Genomic DNA, 26841 nt, shown 5'->3' on the forward strand with positions numbered 1-26841 from the left:
AAGTCTTCCTAATCGAAAGCATCGAATCGAATTTTCTTTGAGAATTTCTCTTTGAACCAACAAGACAAGTATAAGGTAATTGTGAAAATGTGAAGGATATGATAAAATGTAGAGAATCTCTGCCAGTTATTGATCTCAGTACAATACTGAACGCAAGTTGCAATACACACTATAATGTTATCACCCGTAGTTCCGGAGACTGTCGGTATGATTACCAAGGTATAGTGTTCCGGTGATCATGATAATTACAGTTACTGCATGATGGAAGGCGTGTATCACACATGCCTCCATAAAAACGATGATCAATCGGTACATAACTTTTTAAAATTTCTAATAATATTGATTCTCTGAAGCATGTGACGTTATCGACTGGAGAATATGACGTCACATGCACGGACTGTTACATGAAAGACATAAAATTCCGCCAAAAATCGCGTAAGGAACCAGACAGATCGGACGAGATAGAAAAATCTAGCACTGGGTATCATGTGAGATTTCCCTGTCCGAGGTGCGAGAAATTGGTGTCCAGACTATTACTTGAGAACGAATTGATCGATTTTTTTGACACTTGATACAATGGATCTGATGAGGTATCACAGCTCCAGATTGCATTTTGGGTCAAAAGGTCACTGTGGGGATCATCAGGGAACAGGCATTGTTTCAGCAATACATGGAATGTTTGCTAAATACGACCCATCGGTATCACACACACACACACATATATATATATACATCGTGCACTTCTGCTGGCTATGCAGTCAGGTATACAGAACAATTGAAGATACAAAAACTTTTTGAATTTTTTTTTTTGAAAACAATATTAACTTCTCATTAGAAGCAAGAACAATCATTTCATAGAAATTCCAACGCGATGTCTTTGAACTAAATAGTCAGTGATACCATCGAATAGAGTACTAAATATAACAGAATGTTAACAGACAGTAGGTATCCTCCATTAGAATAAATATCCTCCGGGCGTTCACAGTCATCTTTGAAATCACCGACGCACGCGGCGTATTGCATCACGTGAGCCACGTAGTGCTGTTCCTGAACACCAAATAGAAGGTGAGACATTGGTCCGCGTGAATAAATCGCTACATCCTCGCCGGAATGGGTCTCATAGGATAGGGGTACTGCTGCCTCTTGTTTAAAGTCGTCTGCAGCTGAAACAAATTGTCGATAATAAAATTGTCAAATATGTGGTAACCTGAGTTTTAAGGGGCTACTCTAGAAAAATGAACTCTAATCAACATATGTTCCACTCAACGTTAAAACTATGATATCAGCTCTACTGCAATGATCGCATGTCGACATCATGATCTAATGTCGATAATTCTATAATTTGGAATAAAATGCAGTAGATGTCAATTCACAGTCTCCTTGATAATGGAAGTTTAAGAAAACTAAAAAACCTCAGTGTGGAAAGAAGAACCAGTGTACATGTCCAATCCGACATATCTTACTTAATAAAGTTATTTGATATTGCAAAAGATTAAAGATGAAAATAAGTAACTATTTTAAAGGTGAATCATGCTTTAAGAAAACAAGTGTTGCACATATCAATGTCATATACTTATCAAATTACACCAAAAGAATTCAAAAGAAAGCGTTACTGGTAATACTAACTTGTATCGACTCCTGTGTAGTTAGCCCTTTCCTGGAATGGACGCCTGCCCGGGCCGTTACCGTAGACTAGGGTGGTGTAGGGGAGACCATCCCTGGGCGGCTCATCCCAATATGGGTTGGTTATACCTTAACAACAGCGAAAAAGGAAAAAATAAAATAGGCTGGAATGATAAGTGGAGCATTGTCTCAACAATGGCAAGTACTTTATTTTGTAGTGTTCAAAATTCGCAGCACGAAAAAATGCAGAAAAAAAACAAATATAAAAAATAAGAAAAGGAAAACACTTGATGTAAGCAGGAAGAAGATCTGAATATAATAATATACAAGATAATTTTCGTTTAACACGAAAGCTATCGGAGAGGTCTTTGTTTTGAAAAGATTTTTAAATGACCGAGAAACACATTACATTGCAGTAAAAAAAATATATCAAACAAACTTAAATTATCTGATATTTTACGATATTATATACTTTAAATATAAGTGTCGTGTACCTAGGATGTCGTTGCCCCTGTAGGAGTAACCAGCAATGTTAAATGGATGGGAGTGGTCGGCCGTTACAATGATTAGAGTATCCTCATCAGACGTTAGACGTAGAGCCTCACTTACAGCCTCCTCAAACATCAGAGTCTCCACCAGGGAACGCTTAGCCTCGTTGTCATGGTGCGCATGGTCAATACGTGCACCTATATCAGTAACAAAATTATGTATTGAAAAGAGTTTGCTTCTTTTTGATGTGATTTTCAATGGCAAACTCTAACATATTCCATCACGCTTGTTTCCCTTTACGATTTCGATCCTCCAGTATCTCTATTAGTCTGGTGACATATGATGAATTATAAATATTTTGTGATAAAACAACAAATGGTTTTTAAGGGTATATTTTCAAAGAGAACTACTTCGTGCGGCGATTTAATTTCGCGATTTAGAATCATCATATTTACTCTAACTGACTCTTTTCATCGTAGTAATTTATTTTCACGATTTCTACCACGCGAACATTAATCACACACGAAATGTAGCTGGTTTACAGTAAGGCTGTATCTCACCTTCTACCATCAGAAAGTAACCATCTTGGTTTTTCTGTAATATTTTAATGGCTTTGCTGGTCATTTCGGCTAGTGATGGGTCACCGGCGTCTGATTTATCTCTGTCGTTTTCGTAAGGGATATGACTAGTGTCAAACAGACCTGAAAAACAGACGTGAACTCGTGATAAAACTATATATTTCGATATGGAATCGTAGTTATAACACTTGATGATCTTTTTAAGTTAACAGACCTTGGTAATTGTGTTATAAATAACTTTATTAAGCTGACCTCTTTTGAATAATGGTAAGTGATTGTTAACGCATCGCAACAGAAAACAAATATGTATCTGCTGATAACGTAGCATTAGAACACTAATTTAGTTTGGATCATCAGCGGAAACAATTAATCAAGTAAATTGATATGCTTATTGCATTACTTTGACACATTGTCATACCTCAGATGACATCTGTGTCCATAGTGACATTCCCCCACCAGAGAGAAATATATTTTTATAGTAACATTGTTACACCTTAGAGGAAATATGTTCCCATAGTAACAGTGTAATACTTTAGAAGGCATTTGGTCCGATAGTAACAGTGCCATACATTAAAGGGAATCTCTTTCAATTGTAACGTTATCATGCATTAGAGGAAATCTGTTTCCATGGTAACTTACCTAGGAGATAATCTTTTTCGTCAGGATTCACTGAATCAAACTGATCCTTTCTCCATACATAACTATGATTCCTACCTTTTGAAGTCTGTATTTGTTTCCAGATCTGAAATATAAATTCATAAAAGATTGTATTGAACACATAATCAAATATTTTAAAAAGAAACTTTAAGGTTACTTACAGATTTGTCTATATAAAGAGAAGGTACAGAAGAGAAGACTAGTTACATCCGATTTGTCAGATTTATTTGGTTTTTCCTCCACAGCTTTTGGAGCTCCTGCCATAGCGGACGACGCACTAGAGAAGAACGATGACGTAGCAATTTATATTGCTACATCACTGATCTATGTGCACATACATCGTATTATGATGTATATATAAATACATACATGTAGCTTATTTGTACTGACTACAGTGTATGATAGAGTTTTGTTGCTTTCTCTACATTATACACAAACGGACACTAACATCTTAGTTAATGATTAGCATGCATGTGACAAAGACCAAATGGCCATATCATTACAATGAAAATTGGGTAGAGAAGGTTCATACAATAAGAATAAAAGAAAAAGAAAACAAAAGGGAAGTATTTATACCGTAGTTGATTAAAGGCATATTATCTTCTGAACATCTTCTAATGATAAGTCCATGATAAGTAAGCCATAGCACTACTACCCAAAAAACACGTATTTTATGGGTTGCCGAAGATTTTAATTTAGAGCTAAAGCATCAATGTACTTCTGTATATACCAGTTCCCTTTTGTTCTTTGTTTTTGTTGAGTCTATATCTTTACGTTACGGATCGACATTTCCATCAACCGTTTATTCAACCCACTAATTAGGCATGTTTTAAGCCATATTTTTTCCGTGTTTCTAAAATATTAATGGCCATTTTTTTTCAAATAAAAACTTTTAATGACCACCTAGATACATTTGCATGGTTTTTATAGATAATGATATACGTGCATTTTGTTATGGTTGTTGTTCATTTTGTTTTAAAATAGCGTTCTGTTTATAAAAGCGAAAGAAAGAAACGTTACTTCGACAGAAAGGTATACTGGATTTTTTAAAAAATGTTGTTTTTAACGAATTGATCGACAATGTACAAAATTCAACATATATCGTCATTTTAATTACGTAAATCTTAGCCTCCGCAAGGTAAATCCTCAAATTTGATTTAAAGAAACATTTACATGATTTCCTTTATAGTTTTTCAGTAATAACAGATGATATTAATACGAAATAAAGGATTTCAAAATGTCTCAACAATTAAATTGAAGACCATCAACAATTTTTTATTCGGATTAACACATATACTGACATCTATTAAGTCATGTCCATCCCTTCTATGTGTCCATTCTACCCTCCCTGTCTCTGGATCTGGTTTATTAACTGGCAAAAATGGACCTCTACCTCCGCCCAACACAACCTATCAAAAGAACAAAACATTAGCATTATAAAATTTAATAATAATAAACTTTGAATAGAAAAAGGATAATGAAAAGATTATCGTTCTTAATGAAAGTTATTTTTTTTATTCCTTCAAAATAGCAGTTATACAGGGCAAACACCATGGTAAAGCTTGTAAGACTTAGTACATCTTAAGTAACAACAAAGACATTCAATTTTAGTTGAAAATGGCCATTTATTATATTAAACAACGATTGAAACAAAATATAATATTTGGTATATTTTTACCTATAACGTCTTAGATGGGGTCAAACCCGCCGCAATGCTTTCTATATACACTTCTAGTGTGAAGCTTAGAAAGTGATGCAGAAAACATCCCTCATTTACTCACTTTTTTCCATATCAAAGAATTATTTGCCTTTGTGGATAAGTATCGATTGTAACGTCATATATGCACGGGCATAACGTCATATAATTCAGAGAAAACACCGTAATGTGTGCACATAAAGCAATGACGTCACAAATTATACCTTCCCAAGATGTGTTGTCTAAGCTTACTTAGCTTCCTGGTGAATAGTTTGGCGTAATTATTTTTACCATCTGGATTCAATAACTGCCCTTTGAACTCATAAAGTCATATTAAATCGTATTCATGACATCGAATATACCTGTATATCGTTGTTGTCATAGACCATCTGATAAGCTATATCTTTACATCCCCCAGTTACTGACGTCATCAGACTGTCGCCCTCCCAGTCACGTGAGGCGCTGTGTGCGTATGCAGCTGCAGGTGTCGCGTGAGTTACGCGTGATGTGGTGACTAGTCCAGTACTTCTTCCTGTGTAATTTATTTGTTTTGTAGCATTTATCAAGGTACACCATATACATTGTATATATTTTGTAGTAAATGTTTATGACATTTAATAAAATACCCAGAAAAAGTTACTACTGTTGAAACTATTGCAGATATGAATTTATACTATTAGTAACTAATGCGTTGATTTTTGTACAGTTATAACATAGCAACTTACATGCTATTCAATATATCCACTCCTAGCTAGATTGTTACAATATGTACCGAAATAAAAAATCCTACTGAACCGTAGAACATTATGTCTGATGGAATTGTTACATTTCTACTTTCTGTGGTTACTTACAAACATCCAAATCCTTTATCTACAACACTGTCACGTTAATTGATTTCTACAAAAGTACCATGATTATACCGCAGTAACTGATGAAATTTCCAATAACAAATATATACTGGTCACTAAATCAAATTTTTTTTTCTCCAAAAATGCGGCTATGACGGCCATCTTGGATTTCGGATCATTTCATGCACGTTTCAGCTAAATCGCACCAGTTGAATTTGAGAAGAAGTTCAATATGTGTTTTCAAGATGGCGGTTGAGGCGGCCGTCTTGGATTTCCGATTGACCGAAAAAAACATCCCTTTGTCGGGACTATGTCAGGTTTTCATGCGAGTTTCAACTAAATCGCAACTGTAGAACTTGAGAAAAAGTTCAAACTGTGAGAAGTTTACGCATGGCGGACGACGGACGACGACGGACGAGGCATGATGATTATAGGTCATTCTGAATCGGGTCAGTTCTGAATATACAGTTCTGGTGCATACATGTATTCACTATTTTCTTAAATTCTGTTTATACATTAGTTGAACCTGTCAATTAATGGTCGTTATCCATGACAACAATCATGTTAAACATTTACAATTAATACTGCTAATTACATTGTAATCTATTTACATTAAAAAACGGACAAAAACTACCGACCTATGGTATATGCAAGGCAATATCAAGCGTTTCCAACTTGAAACCTAAGGTAGAGATAAAGTTGTACTTTATCGAAAACAGTCACCACTCGGTCACACAGCCCATGGGTGTTTTCAAAAATTGGAATATAAGATTTGACGATTCATCGTTCATTATCTTTATTTCGCATGGTCATGATTAAAATTTAAATCTATATCAGACCCTGTTTTGTATCTGTTGCACGTTAATCGATGATTATTCATTCAATTGTTTACTGTTTGATTGGGAGTGGTGTTATGTATTCAATTTTGTATTCGTGGATATTTCAGATGACATCTGGGTTCTTTAGAAGACTCTTAACACATCAAACAATTGGACTCAATATCATATTACATATTTTGTATGCTCACTTACCAGCAGCTATAAAATGTTTCAGTATTGACGTCACTTCCTGTCCGGCAGTTGCCTCACAGTTTTCCTTCTGAACGGTCTCCTTTAGCCCCAGCACTCCGGTGTTCGTCTTCACGCCGCACATCAGGGCAGTGGCTGTCGCTGCAGAATCCGGTGTTTGTCGATCCACAGAGTAAACCTGGTGGTAAAACATTATTTGCAGGAAAATAATGTACAAACACAATTCATAAATGTTCTTTGCACTAGTGTTTTCTACAGGTAATAGGTGTCCATACAATATGCTTATGCGCGCAAGCAGTAATAGGGACAAGAAAATATGCCATACCTTTGAAATGGAAGCATGCGGAAATTTTTCAAACGAGAGAACAGTTTCCTCGCCCAGGTTTCCCATCCTCTGACCCTTGTAAATCCTGGCTGCGGTGACGGTTGAGATTCCCATACCATCACCAATAAACAGTATTATGTTCTTGGCTATATTCATATTGTTGTGTATCTTTAGGGCCTCTTTTAACTTGTCTCTTGCCATCTGGTTCCATTGTGTCTCCCCTGTGGTTGGAGCAAAGATTTAAACCACAAAGAAATCAAGTCACAGATATATTTCATGTAATAACTAACGAGTTTTCCTTCCGTAGTCAGCTTCAAATTCCACGAATGCCGTTAAATGCTAGAAATAGGACTGAGTTGAATAGGTTGACAACGATTTAAGGACGACTGCTTGGCCAACATGTCGATATTCACTGAACATCAAATACAGTAAAACACGAACTTCTGTGGAAACAAAATCACCTCGTTATACACATATTACAGACAACTTATTGGAGACATAATGGAGAATGAAATTTACTACGTTATACCCATGTTGACTATGTTAACGTATCATGATAATTCATAATCACTTTATGATGACGAAGAAACGTCCAGGAGAAAAAAGTAGACAAATCTCAGCTCGGAGAAGTCTTGATAAATGAAACATGGATATGAAATATAATTTCCTCAAATAACATTTATATGAGGCCTGACATATTGTAAACTATGTGACGTCACGCAGTTGTCTCTTTAGACAGAAATATTGCTTTGGAAACATATTTTGTCTGTTTCTTTACTTCGATAAGAACCAGTTATACAAACCCACGTTTTGTCGCATAGAGTGACATGAGTAATGATCACTCGCGAGAATCGCATGACGACATCAAATTGACTATATGAATATGTTAATGTAAAGAAAAATTCTATCAAACAAGGGTTTATTTCCTTTTTTGGGATATTTTGTCAAGATATGTGAATTTTTTATGCTCTAGCAGGACACGGAAGTGATGTAAAATATGAACAGTTTAAACAGAGGCTAAAACCGTAGTATAGCATATCTGAGCGATGAAATACCCACTTTTGTGTGCTCTCCGCGTAAAAGATCCCTGTATATAGTTATGTAGGTGAATGAATGCACTATGATGCATGCATATTAGTATAATCTATGATACGCTTATCTGTCTCATGAACAGCATTAGCACATCAACCGCTTAATTAATGTGTTGTCCGTGTGAACAGAGACAACCGAGAAATTTTATCTCCGGTCATATTAACAGGATCCTAACGGATAAGCTCCAAAGAGATGTATGTCCATACCCAGGCGGGCTACCATACATTCACATCTACCTCTTACTTTCTGTTGTGGTCCCATGGATATATCCATTTAAATATAATTATATCAACTTTAATCAATTAAAGATTTGTGTTTGCACTATTTTCTTATTAGGATATGAGCCCACTAAATCATTTAGCCACTACACAAGTGTTAACAACTGGCAACCCGGATTTGAAAGACGGATTCTGTTTTTTATGATCAAGATCATTGACCCATTTCAGTATTACTGATTATTGAGATAAATATTCTCGAGTCTAGTAATTATAATTGCACGGTAAACTCGCTATTACCAAATATATCTACTCCTTGCCGAGTGTTTCTACTGTAATAATCATCTTTTTAAGTATGATTAACATATTTCTACAATTGCTCAAGTTCATTTACACTGTACTAATATTTCTATTTGGATAAATGTCATATCTTAATATTCGCGATTTGTACATGTATAATTGATTTTTTTAAATTTCGCGGGCCATAACAATATGCCGCAAAATTGCGAATATTTCATTTCCGCAAAAATTTCATCCCCATGAAATTAGCTGATTATACGGTATATTATATTACAACTATAATGATTTAGATGACACTGTCAAGTACTACTTTGTTATGTATGACACTAAATACATGTAGTTATGAGATAAGGGAGATAACTCCTATAGCTTTTTTTATCAATACATCCTATGAAGGTCATATCATTGATTTAGGTTATAGAACTTTCTAGAATATAATCATGTATAAACAAATATGTTTGTAAACATGTTGATTTTAAGTAGAGATCTAGAATGATCTATTTCCAGAAAGTTATGTGTGTTTACTTGTTTACTGTTTTTAGTTAGATATTTCTAGAAGTAGAAGGTTCTCCAATATTCTTGAATTACGGTTTAGATATATATTCTCCAGCTGTCCAAGGCTAATCAGAACTGTAATGAGACCTGTAATAAGACATATCAAGAATTGTATAGCACCATATAAGATTCTATTGGGAGAGCTATTGTGACTTTATCTGTGGATTATTACAACACTTTGTGTGGATTTATTCATATTGCCTGGAACTTTACAAATCATCGGTGGACATTCAATTTCCTTGTGGATTTGTGATTATTGTTAATTTGAAACCTGGAAGGATCAAGGATTATACCAGGACATTCCCATACAGATAAGTAACACTTTAAATCATCGTACTAGTCTTGTACCACCACCAATAACTTTAGATATTGTAAACCATCTCTGTATAATATTGTATATATAATTAAATTGTGTTTTGAATTTAGCTGCTGGTTTCTCCTTTCTGTTATTCGTTAATGTAACAACTTATATAAGCTTTTTTCATCAGGTGTCCATGAAAAATTCAATTATGAACAATTATCCTTAAAATAACAAAATATAAGCATCAGGTTATTTTTTCTTCCCCTTTAAATTGACTCATGACTATGTTATTGACAAAGTTCGAACAACAATTTTTCAATGAAATGCATGTGTTGCCATTTGTTTCTTATTTTCATCCTGGCATGATTAATCATGTATCCCATGATTTAAATACATTATTTTAGCCCTTAAACCAAAATTTATCCAATTTGTTGTAAATACATCTCCAATTTTTTTCATATGATAAAAGATACCTAAACGACCAAATCTTTGAAAAAGATTAATAGGTTGGTGTTGAATCTTTAGAAATAATGATTAAAAAGAGAAAACAAAAAAATGGCAGTTATCTCCCCTGGACAGATTTACCAAATACATTACTATTCATTTCGAGTGCATCCAAATTAATGCAAACATATCATTTTTTATTCTTCCACTATAGTAATAGCATATAGTTAATTTATTGTTTTCAAAATTTGTGTTGTTTTTCAGCTAAAAATAAAGGACATTGATAATCATAGATAATAATAAATTTTGCCACTTTGAACATGACTGACATTACCACAAAGTACAGGTTTTGTTATAATATTGATATTTATTTTACATACTTATAATTATGTAAGAATGTTGAGTATATCAATTTAAAAAAAATGTCTTTTTATAAAAAATATATTTTTTTAGTTTTTTTTTTTAATTTCACCTATATGCATTTACCATTTTATTGTTTTCACAAGAAGAATGAATGGTGTAATACCATGACTAATGTCAGAGAAGAAATATCCATGTTAAATATGATGTGCATAGTTAATATAATTTGTAAAATATTTTATAAATCATTTCAATTCCATTTCACATCTGCTTCAGACTTCTGTATCCAGTTCACTACTATACATAAATAATTAATCGACACATGTTTATTACTTTATTCCACCTTACAGCTAACAAGTACATATGTATATACCAGGTATATATAAATAGTCAACAATCATAACACAACAAAAGCGCCAGTAGGAAATTTTGTTGTTGTTGTTATTTTTTTCTTTTATATAGTATACATGTATAAGATTTAGTACATTGTATGTGAGAGGTAATCTAGACTATCACTATACATGTGTAATGGTTCTGGATCAGTATTAGGTACAGTAGTTTATCAGTAAATTTGAATCCCAGATTGGAACCCTTCTCATGTCATGTATTTGTCTCCTCTTTTATTACACATGCACAGTTCATGTCTATATATCCAACATGAAAGAAGCTAACACAATACTGGATTTTTAAAAAAATTTTATTCACATAATAGAATTTCACCTCATAACATTTACAAGGTATATATAAGTCTCCTGTCACATTATGTGTATGACGCATGTCCAAGAAAATTTTTCACCATTATGATGATAAACTATTTGTTAGAATACCAAAACTTTTGGTCACAAAACTTTCATTTCATCTTGTACACAATTTGCTCCTGGAGTAGTTCCGAGTCGAATAGTACTGTGATATGTCTGCAGCCATTCTATAAACTATCAGGACATACAGATGTCATTCATGTAGGCCTTTAATGTGACAAAGAAATATGATTTCTTTGCATGTATGTATATTGAACTGTCAGTACATGTAAAGTACTGTATGTGTGGATGGGCTGATGCGGATATTACCTTTGTGTACAATGTACAATATTTTAGCCATAGAGTAAAGAAGTGTTTTTGGTAATATACTACATTTGATAATTGCGTTTATAGATAATGTAAAAAAATGTAAATATACTTAAATTTACAACGTACCTTTAGTGTTTCCCGCCGTCGGTTGGAAGATCTAACCACTTAGAATAACCTGTTAGCTAAGATATTCTGTACAGTCAGTATTACATAAGTAGTAATACTTAGAGTCAGTGGCGTGATATCGATGTCAGACAGGGCTCATTTTCCGTATCACCAAACACACTGTCGTAAATAATCAGCATGGTCATTCATGATCAGTCAACAGTCAAGAGCAGCTGTCCAGTTGTATTGCCATAGGGCCTCGTTACTAATGATGCTATACATAAGATAGGTCACGTCTATTTACTTACATTACGCAATGTATGTAGATGGGCGTGACCTATCTTATATGTATATATGGGCCATGGGCTAGGAGGGTCCAACATGCCCCCCCCCAAACCTCCGAACCAATATTTTTCTGAACCCTTATGACCCACTGATCACAAATCAAAATGATAAACGTTGCATAAATTGGTATTTTTCAGAAAATTGTTCATATTTGGCTTGACGCAGCAAAAATGTTTTCCAACAACAATATGTTATTTCTAATCAGGTTTTTGACCACTTATCAATCAGTTGAAACACCGACAACAACAGAACCCAATGTTAATATTGTATAAATTCCGTTTATAACGTCATCAAGATGGCCGCCATCTCAAATTTTACTAAAAAAATGAAAAATAGTCATTACATTGACATTTTTCAACCAAAGAAGACAAATGAGTTAACAAATTGACCACAATAGAACAACACATACATATCAGGAACAAATAATGCATTATATGTTGTGATTTGTACGCATGAAATGAAAAAACAGGATTTTTAGCTCAAAAATTGTAATTTTTTAGCAAATTTTTCATATTTGGCTTGACGCAGCAAAAATGTTTCCCAACAACAAATTATTATTCATAATCAGTTATTTGATCTCTTGTCAATCAGTAAAAGCAACCAGAAAAATATATAGAAATGCAAAAGTGAATGATTGTTATACCATCATTTGGTTTACAAAATATCACCGCATGCGTATTCAGGGCATATGATCGTCATTTTTTTCAAACCGCCTACACTATAGTTTCCTGGTGTCTTAGAATTTCCTGAATATAACCTGGCCTTAACAAATTTGAATTTAAAATTGGCTGAATATCTAGGTGGGACGTCAAAATAATCCATTTTCATGTTCGAAATTTTGTAGACTAGTAGCGTCTCAAACTGAATTATTACAGCAAAACGCCAACTAATAGCTTTATGGTATCAAGTTAAAACTGAGGTAAGCCTGTCATTCCGTCATTACCATGACACTTTCCGAAACGTTTTGTGTCTTTTAGAATGAGCACATCCATTGTTATTTCCTGTGTATAACGTAAGGAAATGTCAGATGTCACATATTTCTTTCACTAGTTCTCTGTCTTCGATGGCGATGAGCTGTTGAGCTGATGTGACATTACATTACCGGTTACCATCGTAGTTCTAACTTGTCAACCGTCTATGGCCAGAGTTAACATAAGAAACATCAGTTTTAGGGATGTGGGAGCTCTTCCTGTTTCCAAACTAGTGATTCACATATCGTATATGATGTTCCAGACTTCCCCAGCATGATGGAAAAGACACCAGATCCACATTCTGCGAAAGGTTAAGCTGGTTCTCCTTAATTCGTATGAAGCACGATTCCTCATTCTTGTGAACCCTCAGTGACCATAGATGGCATAGGTGGATTCTTTGAAGTCATTAATGAGGTCTGCAGTGAAGTTCCAATATTTGCCATGTCTGGAAAGAACTGAAGATAACTTTTTTTCTGGAGAGTCTCCAATGGTCTCTTTACGAATGCACCAGTTGTGACACAACCAGCACCTTCAATAGAGTGGGAAAAGTCAGAACAATGAAAAACATTTAACATTTATGACCTCATTAATGTCCTCGATGATATCACAAGTGCCATTTATGGTCGCATGAGGGTCCACAAGAATGATGAATGGTACTTTAAGGATAGCTGATTCCACCATTCGAAGTATGTGGATCTGGTGTAATTTCCATTATGCCGGAGAAGTCTGAAACAGCATAACGATATGTTAGAATCCCACATCTCTGAACCTGTTGTTCCTGATATGAACTGTGGCCAAGGATGGGTCATGAAAGTTGACAGGCTAGAACAACACTGGTAATGTACTGTCACATCAGCTCATCGACATTGAAGACGGCGCTCTGGCTTTCGACGAATTTGATAATGATATCACGATTACTCTTATTTGGACTAACAGCTACCAGACATGCCTATTCTCTTCAATGGATAGAGCAGTGATGCGAGAAAGTACGCATAATGATAATGGTTAGCATTAAGAACCAGTGAAAGAAATATGTTACACTGTAGTCACCATCTGACATTTTTTATGCTATTCATAGGAAATAAACAATGAATATGGTAATTTTGAAAGACACAAACGTTCTGGGAACAATTAATGATATTAACGGAAACACAGGCATAGCTTAGGTTACATTTGTTACGCTATCAGTAGATGTTGTTCTGTAGTCATTATTTTTGAGACGCTGCTAATCTCCAAAAACATGAAAATTGATTATGTTAAACTGTGACTTGTCCCACCTAGATATTCGGTCAACTTTACATTATTTTTTTCTACTTATAATCGTCAATAGTCAATGTTCTATTTGAGAAAATAATAATACACAAGGAAACTGCATGTAGTGTCGGCGATTTAGAGTTCGAAAAAAAGCATATGTCTTTTATACTCACCCGGTGATGTTTTGTAAACCTAATGAGGGTATAACTATATTATTTCTCTTTTGCATTTCTATCTATTTTTGCCCTTGTTGTTGTTTTTACTGATTAATAAGAAAACAAAGAACTGAATACGAATAATAATTTGTTGTCGGGAAATATTTATGCTGCGTCAAGCCAAATATGAAAAAAAATTGCTGAAAAATCAACATTTTTGAGCCTAAATTCCGATGTTTTCATTTCCTGCGTAAATATCACTACAGATATTGGAATATTTGGTCCTGAAATGTATTTGCTGTTCTATTGTGGCCATTTTGATACCTCATTTGTCTACTTCGATTGGAAAATGTTAATATTATGACTATTTTTCATTTTTTAGTGAAATTGGAGATGGCAGCCATCTTAATGTCCATAAACGGAAGTTCATCCTAACTGATGCAATGTTAACATTTTGTGTGATTTATAATCCTTGAGTCATAAGGGTTAGGAAAAATATTGGCTCGGAGGTTGGGGGTGCATATGGGACCCTCCTAGTCCATGGCCTATCATCATTAGTAACAAGGCCCTGTGGCTCGACCGTCCGACTGCAAGTTAGTCTGTCCGGTTAGTCACCATCCAGTTTGCTATTAATTAAAGTCATCAAAGTTCAGTGATAGACTAATTGTTGGTGCCTCATGTTTGTCTTTCTTCTAATGGCACATTATAAGCGCACTTAGTCTATATATTATCCTGCTTAAGACGGCTGAAAGACGTCATTCTCACCACACACATGAAAACTCCACCGCCATTGTTTACATTTCCGGTCATTGTGTCGATATACGACATGTCGTAAAATAATACTATTTTCACTAAAACTGAAAATAAACACTTGTGACTTCATAGAAACATCAAATTTAGTTTATTGTTTAACAGTTAACCACTCAATAGCAAAAAAAAATATTTAAAAAATTGTTTATGTTATAGTAATGTTGCTAAAGAATTACGTCCCTTTACACGGATCAGTTAACGTCAAAATCCTCATCAGAAAAATACATTAATGTGTTGTTCGTGTGAACGGTGACAGTCGACACCTTTTATCTCCGTTCATATAACAAGGACCCTGACGGATCAGCTCCAAAGAGATTTATGACCTTATCCAGGCGGGCTACCTTACATTCAAATCTACAATGTACTTCTTACTTTCTATTGTAGTCTCATGGATATATCCATTTAAGTATAATTATATCAACTTTAATCAATTAAAGATTTGTGTTTGCACTATTTTCTCATTAGGATATGATCCCACTAAATCATTTAGCCACTACACAAGTGTTAACAACTGGCAACCCGGATTTGAAAGACGGATTATGTTTTTTGTATGATCAAGATCATTGACCCATTTCAGTATTACTGATTATTGAGATAAATGTCCCGGAGACTTGTAATTATAATTGCACGGTAAACTCGCTATTACCAAATATATCTACTCCTTGCCGAGTGTTTTTTACTGTAATAATCATCTTTTTAAGTATAATTAACATATTTCTACAATTGCTCAAGTTCATTTACTAATATTTCTAATTAGATAAATGTCATATCTTAATATTCGCGATTTGTACATGTATAATTGATTTTTTTTAAATTTCGCGGGCCAACTTTTCGCGAGCATAACAATATGCCGCAAAATTGCAAATATTTCATCTCCGCAAAAATTTCATCCCCGTGAAATTAGCTGATTATACGGTATATTATATTACAACTATAATGATTTGGATGACACAGTCAAGTACAGAAACGGAGTTTTGAAGAAAAATGAAATAAATCGAATTAATTAAGTTACATTTTTCAAATTCAAAAGGTTTGGTAAATGAATCATTCGTAACAGTGAAAAAATGAGCTAAGTATTAAAAGGATTAGATAAGATCGAGATGACAATTGTAAAAATTCAACTTTTAACGTTGAATTCTTTTAATCAAAGGTTCATTTTTTGTGAATATTTTGTCAAAATTTATCAACTTTGTTATGCTCGAGTAGGATGCAGAAGTGATATAAAATATGAACAGTTTAAACAATGGCTAAAACCTTAGTATAGCTTATGAACGATGAAATACCAACATTTGTGTGCTGTCCTCCTTTTACTAGTTATATAGGTGAATGAATGCACTATGATGAATGCATATAGGCATAATCTATGATAAGCTTGTCTACCCCAAGGACAGTATAGCACATCAACTGCTGAAGGATTTATTCTGCTAAGGAGTCAAAAATTTCTTGTAAATACTCTTATTACTTTTTTGAAAGAGGGTTTATAGACAAACAAACAAAAAGGAAAAAGAATATATGTTGGTGTGCTTTTTTTCCTCTATAACATCTTGAAAATGTCTACTTATATAAGCTTTTTTCATCAGGTGTCCATGAAAAATTCAATTATGAACAATAATCCTTAATAACAAAATATAAGCATCAGGTTATTTTTTCTTCCCCTTTAAATTGACTCATGACTATGTTATTGACAAAGTTCGAACAACAATTTTTCAATGAAATGCATGTGTTGCCATTTGTTTCTTATTTTCATCCTGGCATGATTAATCATGTATCCCATGATTTAAATACATTATTTTAGCCCTTAAACCAAAATTTATCCAATTTGTTGTAAATACATCTCCAAATTTTTTTCATATGATAAAAGTTACCTAAACGACCAAATCTTTGAAAAAGATTAATAGGTTGGTGTTGAAACTTTACAGATAATGATTAAAAAGAGAAAACAAAAAAATGGCAGTTATCTCCCCTGGCCAGATTTACCAAATACATTACTATTCATTTCGAGTGCATCCAAATTAATGCAAACATATCATTTTTTATTCTTCCACTATAGTAATAGCATATAGTTAATTTATTGTTTTCAAAATTTGTGTTGTTTTTCAGCTAAAAATAAAGGACATTGATAATCATAGATAATAATAAATTTTGCCACTTTGAACATGACTGACATTACCACAAAGTACAGGTTTTGTTATAATATTGATATTTATTTTACATACTTATAATTATGTAAGAATGTTGAGTATATCAATTTAAAAAAAATGTCTTTTTATAAAAAATATATTTTTTTAGTTTTTTTTTTTAATTTCACCTATATGCATTTACCATTTTATTGTTTTCACAAGAAGAATGAATGGTGTAATACCATGACTAATGTCAGAGAAGAAATATCCATGTTAAATATGATGTGCATAGTTAATATAATTTGTAAAATATTTTATAAATCATTTCAATTCCATTTCACATCTGCTTCAGACTTCTGTATCCAGTTCACTACTATACATAAATAATTAATCGACACATGTTTATTACTTTATTCCACCTTACAGCTAACAAGTACATATGTATATACCAGGGATATATAAATAGTCAACAATCATAACACAACAAAAGCGCCAGTAGGAAATTTTGTTGCTGTTATTTTTTTCTTTTATATAGTATACATGTATAAGATTTAGTACATTGTATGTGAGAGGTACTATATATCAGTGATTTCGCAGCATTTAGTGACTTCATTGACAGGAATAAGAAATTTAATCTAGACTATCACTATACATGTGTAATGGTTCTGGATCAGTATTAGGTACAGTAGTTTATCAGTAAATTTGAATCCCAGATTGGAACCCTTCTCATGTCATGTATTTGTCTCCTCTTTTATTACACATGCACAGTTCATGTCTATATATCCAACATGAAAGAAGCTAACACAATACTGGATTTTTAAAAAAATTTTATTCACATAATAGAATTTCACCTCATAACATTTACAAGGTATATATAAGTCTCCTGTCACATTATGTGTATGACGCATGTCCAAGAAAATTTTTCACCATTATGATGATAAACTATTTGTTAGAATACCAAAACTTTTGGTCACAAAACTTTCATTTCATCTTGTACACAATTTGCTCCTGGAGTAGTTCCGAGTCGAATAGTACTGTGATATGTCTGCAGCCATTCTATAAACTATCAGGACATACAGATGTCATTCGTGTAGGCCTTTAATGTGACAAAGAAATATGATTTCTTTGCATGTGTGCATATTGAACTGTCAGTACATGTAAAGTACTGTATGTGTGGATGGGCTGATGCGGATATTACCTTTGTGTACAATGTACAATATTTTAGCCATAGAGTAAAGAAGTGTTTTTGGTAATATACTACATTTGATAATTGCGTTTATAGATAATGTAAAAAAATGTAAATATGATTGTTTTCTAGGTCCTTATTTACTGCCGTCGGTTGGAAGATCTTGCCACTTTGAATAACCTGTTAGCTAAGATATTCTGTACAGTCAGTATTACATAAGTAGTAATACTTAGAGTCAGTGGCGTGATATCGATGTCAGACAGGGCTCATTTTCCGTATCACCAAACACACTGTCGTAAATAATCAGCATGGTCATTCATGATCAGTCAACAGTCAAGAGCAGCTGTCCAGTTGTATTGCCATAGGGCCTCGTTACTAATGATGCTATACATAAGATAGGTCACGTCTATTTACTTACATTACGCAATGTATGTAGATGGGCGTGACCTATCTTATATGTATATATGGGTCATGGGCTAGGAAGGTCCAACATGCCCCCCCAAACCTCCGAACCAATATTTTTCTTAACTCTTATGACCCACTGATCACAAATCAAAATGATAAACGTTGCATAAATTGGTATTTTTCAGAAAATTGTTCATATTAGGCTTGACGCAGCAAAAATGTTTTCCAACAACAATATGTTATTTCTAATCAGGTTTTTGACCACTTATCAATCAGTTGAAACACCGACAACAACAGAACCCAATGTTAATATTGTATAAATTCCGTTTATAACGTCATCAAGATGGCCGCCATCTCAAATTTTACTAAAAAAATGAAAAATAGTCATTACATTGACATTTTTCAACCAAAGAAGACAAATGAGTTAACAAATTGACCACAATAGAACAACACATACATATCAGGACCAAATAATGCATTATATGTTGTGATTTGTACGCATGAAATGAAAAAAAACAGGATTTTAAGCTCAAAAATTGTAATTTTTTAGAAAATTTTTCATATTTGGCTTGACGCAGCAAAAATGTTTCCCAACAACAAATTATTATTCATAATCAGTTATTTGATCTTCTTGTCAATCAGTAAAAGCAACCAGAAAAATATATAGAAATGCAAAAGTGAATGATTGTTATACCATCATTTGGTTTACAAAATATCACCGCATGCGTATTCAGGGCATATGATCGTCATTTTTTTCAAACCGCCTACACTATAGTTTCCTGGTGTCTTAGAATTTCCTGAATATAACCTGGCCTTAACAAATTTGAATTTAAAATTGGCTGAATATCTAGGTGGGACGTCAAAATAATCCATTTTCATGTTCGAAATTTTGTAGACTAGTAGCGTCTCAAACTGAATTATTACAGCAAAACGCCAACTAATAGCTTTATGGTATCAAGTTAAAACTGAGGTAAGCCTGTCATTCCGTCATTACCATGACACTTTCCGAAACGTTTTGTGTCTTTTAGAATGAGCACATCCATTGTTATTTCCTGTGTATAACGTAAGGAAATGTCAGATGTCACATATTTCTTTCACTAGTTCTCTGTCTTCGATGGCGATGAGCTGTTGAGCTGATGTGACATTACATTACCGGTTACCATCGTAGTTCTAACTTGTCAACCGTCTATGGCCAGAGTTAACATAAGAAACATCAGTTTTAGGGATGTGGGAGCTCTTCCTGTTTCCAAACTAGTGATTCACATATCGTATATGATGTTCCAGACTTCCCCAGCATGATGGAAAAGACACCAGATCCACATTCTGCGAAAGGTTAAGCTGGTTCTCCTTAATTCGTATGAAGCACGATTCCTCATTCTTGTGAACCCTCAGTGACCATAGATGGCATAGGTGGATTCTTTGAAGTCATTAATGAGGTCTGCAGTGAAGTTCCAATATTTGCCATGTCTGGAAAGAACTGAAGATAACTTTTTTTCTGGAGAGTCTTCAATGGTCTCTTTACGAATGCACCAGTTGTGACACAACCAGCACCTTCAATAGAGTGGGAAAAGTCAGAACAATGAAAAACATTTAACATTTATGACCTCATTAATGTCCTCGATGATATCACAAGTGCCATTTATGGTCGCATGAGGGTCCACAAGAATGATGAATGGTACTTTAAGGATAGCTGATTCCACCATTCGAAGTATGTGGATCTGGTGTAATTTCCATTATGCCGGAGAAGTCTGAAACAGCATATACGATATGTTAGAATCCCACATCTCTGAACCTGTTGTTCCTGATATGAACTGTGGCCAAGGATGGGTCATGAAAGTTGACAGGCTAGAACAACACTGGTAATGTACTGTCACATCAGCTCATCGACATTGAAGACGGCGCTCTGGCTTTCGACGAATTTGATAATGATATCACGATTACTCTTATTTGGACTAACAGCTACCAGACATGCCTATTCTCTTCAATGGATAGAGCAGTGATGCGAGAAAGTACGCATAATGATAATGGTTAGCATTAAGAACCAGTGAAAGAAATATGTTACACTGTAGTCACCATCTGACATTTTTTATGCTATTCATAGGAAATAAACAATGAATATGGTAATTTTGAAAGACACAAACGTTCTGGGAACAATTAATGATATTAACGGAAACACAGGCATAGCTTAGGTTACATTTGTTACGCTATCAGTAGATGTTGTTCTGTAGTCATTATTTTTGAGACGCTGCTAATCTCCAAAAACATGAAAATTGATTATGTTAAACTGTGACTTGTCCCACCTAGATATTCGGTCAACTTTACATTATTTTTTTCTACTTATAATCGTCAATAGTCAATGTTCTATTTGAGAAAATAATAATACACAAGGAAACTGCATGTAGTGTCAGCGATTTAGAGTTCGAAAAATAGCATATGTCTTTTATACTCACCCGGTGATGTTTTGTAAACCTAATGAGGGTATAACTATATTATTTCTCTTTTGCATTTCTATCTATTTTTGCCCTTGTTGTTGTTTTTACTGATTAATAAGAAAACAAAGAACTGAATACGAATAATAATTTGTTGTCGGGAAATATTTATGCTGCGTCAAGCCAAATATGAAAAAAATTGCTGAAAAATCAACATTTTTGAGCCTAAATTCCGATGTTTTCATTTCCTGCGTAAATATCACTACAGATATTGGAATATTTGGTCCTGAAATGTATTTGCTGTTCTATTGTGGCCATTTTGATACCTCATTTGTCTACTTCGATTGGAAAATGTTAATATTATGACTATTTTTCATTTTTTAGTGAAATTGGAGATGGCAGCCATCTTAATGTCCATAAACGGAAGTTCATCCTAACTGATGCAATGTTAACATTTTGTGTGATTTATAATCCTTGAGTCATAAGGGTTAGGAAAAATATTGGCTCGGAGGTTGGGGGTGCATATGGGACCCTCCTAGTCCATGGCCTATCATCATTAGTAACAAGGCCCTGTGGCTCGACCGTCCGACTGCAAGTTAGTCTGTCCGGTTAGTCACCATCCAGTTTGCTATTAATTAAAGTCATCAAAGTTCAGTGATAGACTAATTGTTGGGTGCCTCATGTTTGTCTTTCTTCTAATGGCACATTATAAGCGCACTTAGTCTATATATTATCCTGCTTAAGACGGCTGAAAGACGTCATTCTCACCACACACATGAAAACTCCACCGCCATTGTTTACATTTCCGGTCATTGTGTCGATATACGACATGTCGTAAAATAATACTATTTTCACTAAAACTGAAAATAAACACTTGTGACTTCATAGAAACATCAAATTTAGTTTATTGTTTAACAGTTAACCACTCAATAGCAAAAAAAAATATTTAAAAAATTGTTTATGTTATAGTAATGTTGCTAAAGAATTACGTCCCTTTACACGGATCAGTTAACGTCAAAATCCTCATCAGAAAAATACATTAATGTGTTGTTCGTGTGAACGGTGACAGTCGACACCTTTTATCTCCGTTCATATAACAAGGACCCTGACGGATCAGCTCCAAAGAGATTTATGACCTTATCCAGGCGGGCTACCTTACATTCAAATCTACAATGTACTTCTTACTTTCTATTGTAGTCTCATGGATATATCCATTTAAGTATAATTATATCAACTTTAATCAATTAAAGATTTGTGTTTGCACTATTTTCTCATTAGGATATGATCCCACTAAATCATTTAGCCACTACACAAGTGTTAACAACTGGCAACCCGGATTTGAAAGACGGATTATGTTTTTTGTATGATCAAGATCATTGACCCATTTCAGTATTACTGATTATTGAGATAAATGTCCCGGAGACTTGTAATTATAATTGCACGGTAAACTCGCTATTACCAAATATATCTACTCCTTGCCGAGTGTTTTTTACTGTAATAATCATCTTTTTAAGTATAATTAACATATTTCTACAATTGCTCAAGTTCATTTACTAATATTTCTATTTGGATAAATGTTATATCTTAATATTCGCGATTTGTACATGTATAATTCATTTTTTTATTTCGCGGACCAACTTTTCGCGATCATAATAATATGCCGCAAAATTGCAAATATTTCATCCCGGCGAAAATTTCATCCCTGAGAAAATAGCTGATTATACAGTATATTATTATATTATAACTATATTGATTTTGATGGTACAGTCAACTACAGAAACACAGTTTTGAAGAAAAATGAAATAAATCGAATTAATAAAGTTACATTTTTCAAATACAAAAGGTTTGGTAAATGAATCATTCAATACCGTGAAAAATGGGCTAAGTATCAAAAGGATTAAATAAGATCGAGACTACAAATGTGATAACTTTTTTCGTTATTGCGTTTTTATCATATGCAATCTTAATGGATATTTCAACTTAAATTCACAAATGTTTTGTGATATGATCAAAAAAATACTCGTGACGATTTAAATGTGGTTAAAGACATAAAGTCCAATTGTGGCCACTTTTATATTTTATCTTTTATATTGTATATTTTATAGCTTCATTCTCAGTCATGTATTGTTAATTTACCTAATTATGTAATACTTATATAATAGTATTGCTAGCATAAGTTACAACCCTCTCCCCCTCCCCACCTCTCTCTCTCTCTCTCCCCTCCCTCTCCCCTCTCTTTCTCTCTCTTTCTCTCTCTGTGGACAAATTGCGTATATACTTGTATATTTTGTACCATATTGTGGAAAGGGTGTGTATATAAGTTGTAACAACTTGTACCCAATCCGTTTGTTAATTTATGCAATAAAATATGTTTAAACTAAACATAAAGTGATTTCCACTGTGGTTGAAGATATTCAGCTAGTGGTGGTTTTAAGGAGAAAACAAAGTTAACTGATAATAGTTATACAGATCTGCACTTTAAACTCGGAATTAGACAACAATACGAACACTCCCTGAAATAAGCACGTAATGTTTCGGTCTGATAACTTTGTAATTTTTTTTTTCAGATGAGAGCAAACAAATTATGTGATGACTATTAACCATGTTTTTGTAAAATAAAAATAGGAATTCAAAAATAATTAAATACTGAACTAATTGTAACGCTGTAAAAATACATGAATTAAATATCATTATTGCTCTCTTGATTAAAGCACAAATTATCACAAATATGAATATATTAGAAATTATAATAGCTATAGATCGACGGTTTCCATTCTACGATGATTTAATTATTATTGTCAAATGTATAATTCTACAGACACGTTGGTGCATAATCAATGATAGCTTGTTTGTTTTACATCACATATGTTCTGCATGTCCGGCAAAGGGTCATCGAGTATAATAAATACGTGCGACGAAGTAATGTCATTATTCCTTTATACAATGAATATTACTAGTCTAATCTACTGAATACAACATACTTAATACATTCTTCTGTATTTAACATGATAACCTTTTATTTAGCGTACTTGATACATTTTTCTGAATTTAACATTATAACCTTTTATTGAGTGTACTGGAATCAAAAGTACATATATATCTTATGAAATTGATACAAATGTTATGTGTTTATGAATTTTTCGCTAAACTTTTAGTGGCATCTTAATGTCATATATAGAAAACATATTATTTCAGATAAAACAAGTGCGTTCGTATCGTGAATCAAAACAGTTTGGCGTCAGTTAGTAAATAGTAACCATATTAAACAATAAACAAAAACAGCTTTAAAAATGCATTTCGAAGTTTAAAAACAAGTATAACATTATTTTTATCATGATACCGTAAGCAAAAAAGAAAGAAAAATGTTATCATCAACACGAACACTTACCGTTTACGAGGACTGCCAGTATGGTAAGGATTGTTAGCCTCATGCCTCTGTGGCCGGCGCACTAGTCAGTGTGGCTCAATAAAATCCGGTTGCAAACACATCTTCGACACTCGTATGCAGGGTTTGATAAATCAACGGTGATATACATAGAGCATGTCATCGCCGCGATAGGATATAAAAGATATTAGATAATTAATCAATATTATATGCATTAACAACAGTTGATTAGCCTGTGGCGTGTACACCATGACTTGCTTTGTGGGTTTTGGAGAATTGTAAACAGAAATCACATGAGCTTCCTACAGGTGAAATACGACGTACTGAATGTCATTTTAAAGTGATATAACTCAAAGTTAAGTGTCCGTGTCGACATACTTCACTGATAATTAACGATACGTCATATTTATGAAATGGTAATATTCAGTTGATGTGTTCAGTTCAGAGGTGAAAAAAGCTTTGCTGAAGAGAATCACAAACTTGTTTATGTATAATATATGTTAAGATTTTGGAATATGTATGCACAGGCTTACGATCTACATATATATACAGACAATACTTCACAGGGATTTCTCCCATACTTGACAGGGTTATCCCGCGGTGGTTAGGGAACAGATAACTCTGTCTTTTACTGGGTTAATCTCTCCCACGGTGCATTGCGGTCCTCACAATTTCACATCTGTAAACGGCCTAGCGAAATTTTAAGATTCTTGAAAAACGTATTTCGGACACACACTTAATTCTTAAATACATATTGTAAGTTTTTTTTGTATCATTTTCCTGTAAACGACTGTCAGTAATGACATATTAATATAATTTGATAATTCAATATCAAACAAAACAATATTAGATTTTGTTGTGGATACATAAGATTTTCTTGTAAATAAATTGTCATGATTGCATCAATCTCTTCCAGGGTGCATTGCGGTACCCACAATTTCACATTTGTAAACGGCCCAGCGAAATTTCAAGATTCTTGAAAACGTATTTCGGACGCATTCTAAATTCTTAAATACATATTGTAAGTTTCCTTTTGTATCGTTTTCCTGCAAACGACTGTCAGTTCTGACATAATATAATTTGATCATTCAATATCAAACAAAACAATAATAGATTCTTTTGCGGATACACTAGATTTTCTTGTAAGTAAATAGTTTACGTTTTGCATACAACATCTGCCATTTCAAAAGCAATTACTTTGACGTCATATATATCGGGACACAATGCATTAAACAGTCGTCATGGACACCACTTTATTGTTGTTGCGACATAATGCTACTATTACCGCGATATCATATTACTGTTCAAGCGTAGCTTGTCTTTACCTTGGGGTTGGAAAGAAAAATCTAACACCGGTAAGACTGTCCTTATATATAATATCCTTGTCCGGGGTAAGAGAATACTAGAATCTAACATGGATCTGTCAAGTGGACAGGAATATCTCGACACGAGTGAAAGATTTTAACCCGAGGCTTGCCGAGAGTTGGCGGCCAATATCTTCCACAAGGGTTGACATATTCCTGTCCACTTGATAGACCCAGGTTTGACTCTTTTTCTCCCAAACTGTCACGCAACATTATGAAAATGCAGTTTTTTGAAACATTCAAAAGCGTCCAAAGCTCCGCAATCGAAGGAACGTCGCAGTGCGTCAAAATTATGACGTCGCCGACAATAGCCACCGCATGTATTGATGACGTCACGTCATTATCTAGCGCGTCTTTTCCCTACCCCGGTAACAATCCCTCCTATGGTTTATTACGGTCCCCACATTCACCTCTGTCAACGACTCACGAACTGGCCATCTGTTGACTTCGGGTCACATAATATTACGTATTGCTAAAATATCATTAATAAAGACAAAAATGGACACAGGGAAATAGAACAAGATTCGCCCTCTTTGGGGTTAGAATGACTATCTCAACCCTCAGGATAAGACACTTGGCAAATCTTCGTGTTTGACAACTGTTAAATCTTTCCCTGTGTATCACATAAAAGAGCGTAATTATTATATTAATCTATAAATACCACCATGTGATGGAGAAGCAAATGGTCATTATAACTAATTGGTCTACAAACGCATGTCAAATTTTGTTAAAAT

At 33.9% G+C, this 26841-nt stretch overlaps 1 protein-coding gene across 1 annotated transcript; it reads right to left on the reverse strand.

Moving 5' to 3' along the window:
* Nucleotides 1-788: 788 nt before the first annotated feature.
* On the reverse strand, nucleotides 789-24948 carry LOC138333258 (alkaline phosphatase, tissue-nonspecific isozyme-like). Its single transcript, XM_069281528.1, has 10 exons — nucleotides 24747-24948; nucleotides 7245-7465; nucleotides 6923-7097; nucleotides 5406-5575; nucleotides 4649-4756; nucleotides 3330-3432; nucleotides 2673-2813; nucleotides 2118-2309; nucleotides 1627-1752; nucleotides 789-1163 (listed from the first exon to the last, which is right to left on the reverse strand). Exons 1-10 carry the CDS (start codon nucleotides 24787-24789, stop codon nucleotides 883-885), a joined length of 1560 nt encoding a protein of 519 aa, XP_069137629.1. The 5' UTR covers nucleotides 24790-24948; the 3' UTR covers nucleotides 789-882.
* Nucleotides 24949-26841: the final 1893 nt, after the last annotated feature.

The sequence above is a fragment of the Argopecten irradians genome, chromosome 10, assembly GCF_041381155.1.
Source record: "Argopecten irradians isolate NY chromosome 10, Ai_NY, whole genome shotgun sequence".
Taxonomy (NCBI): domain Eukaryota; kingdom Metazoa; phylum Mollusca; class Bivalvia; order Pectinida; family Pectinidae; genus Argopecten; species Argopecten irradians.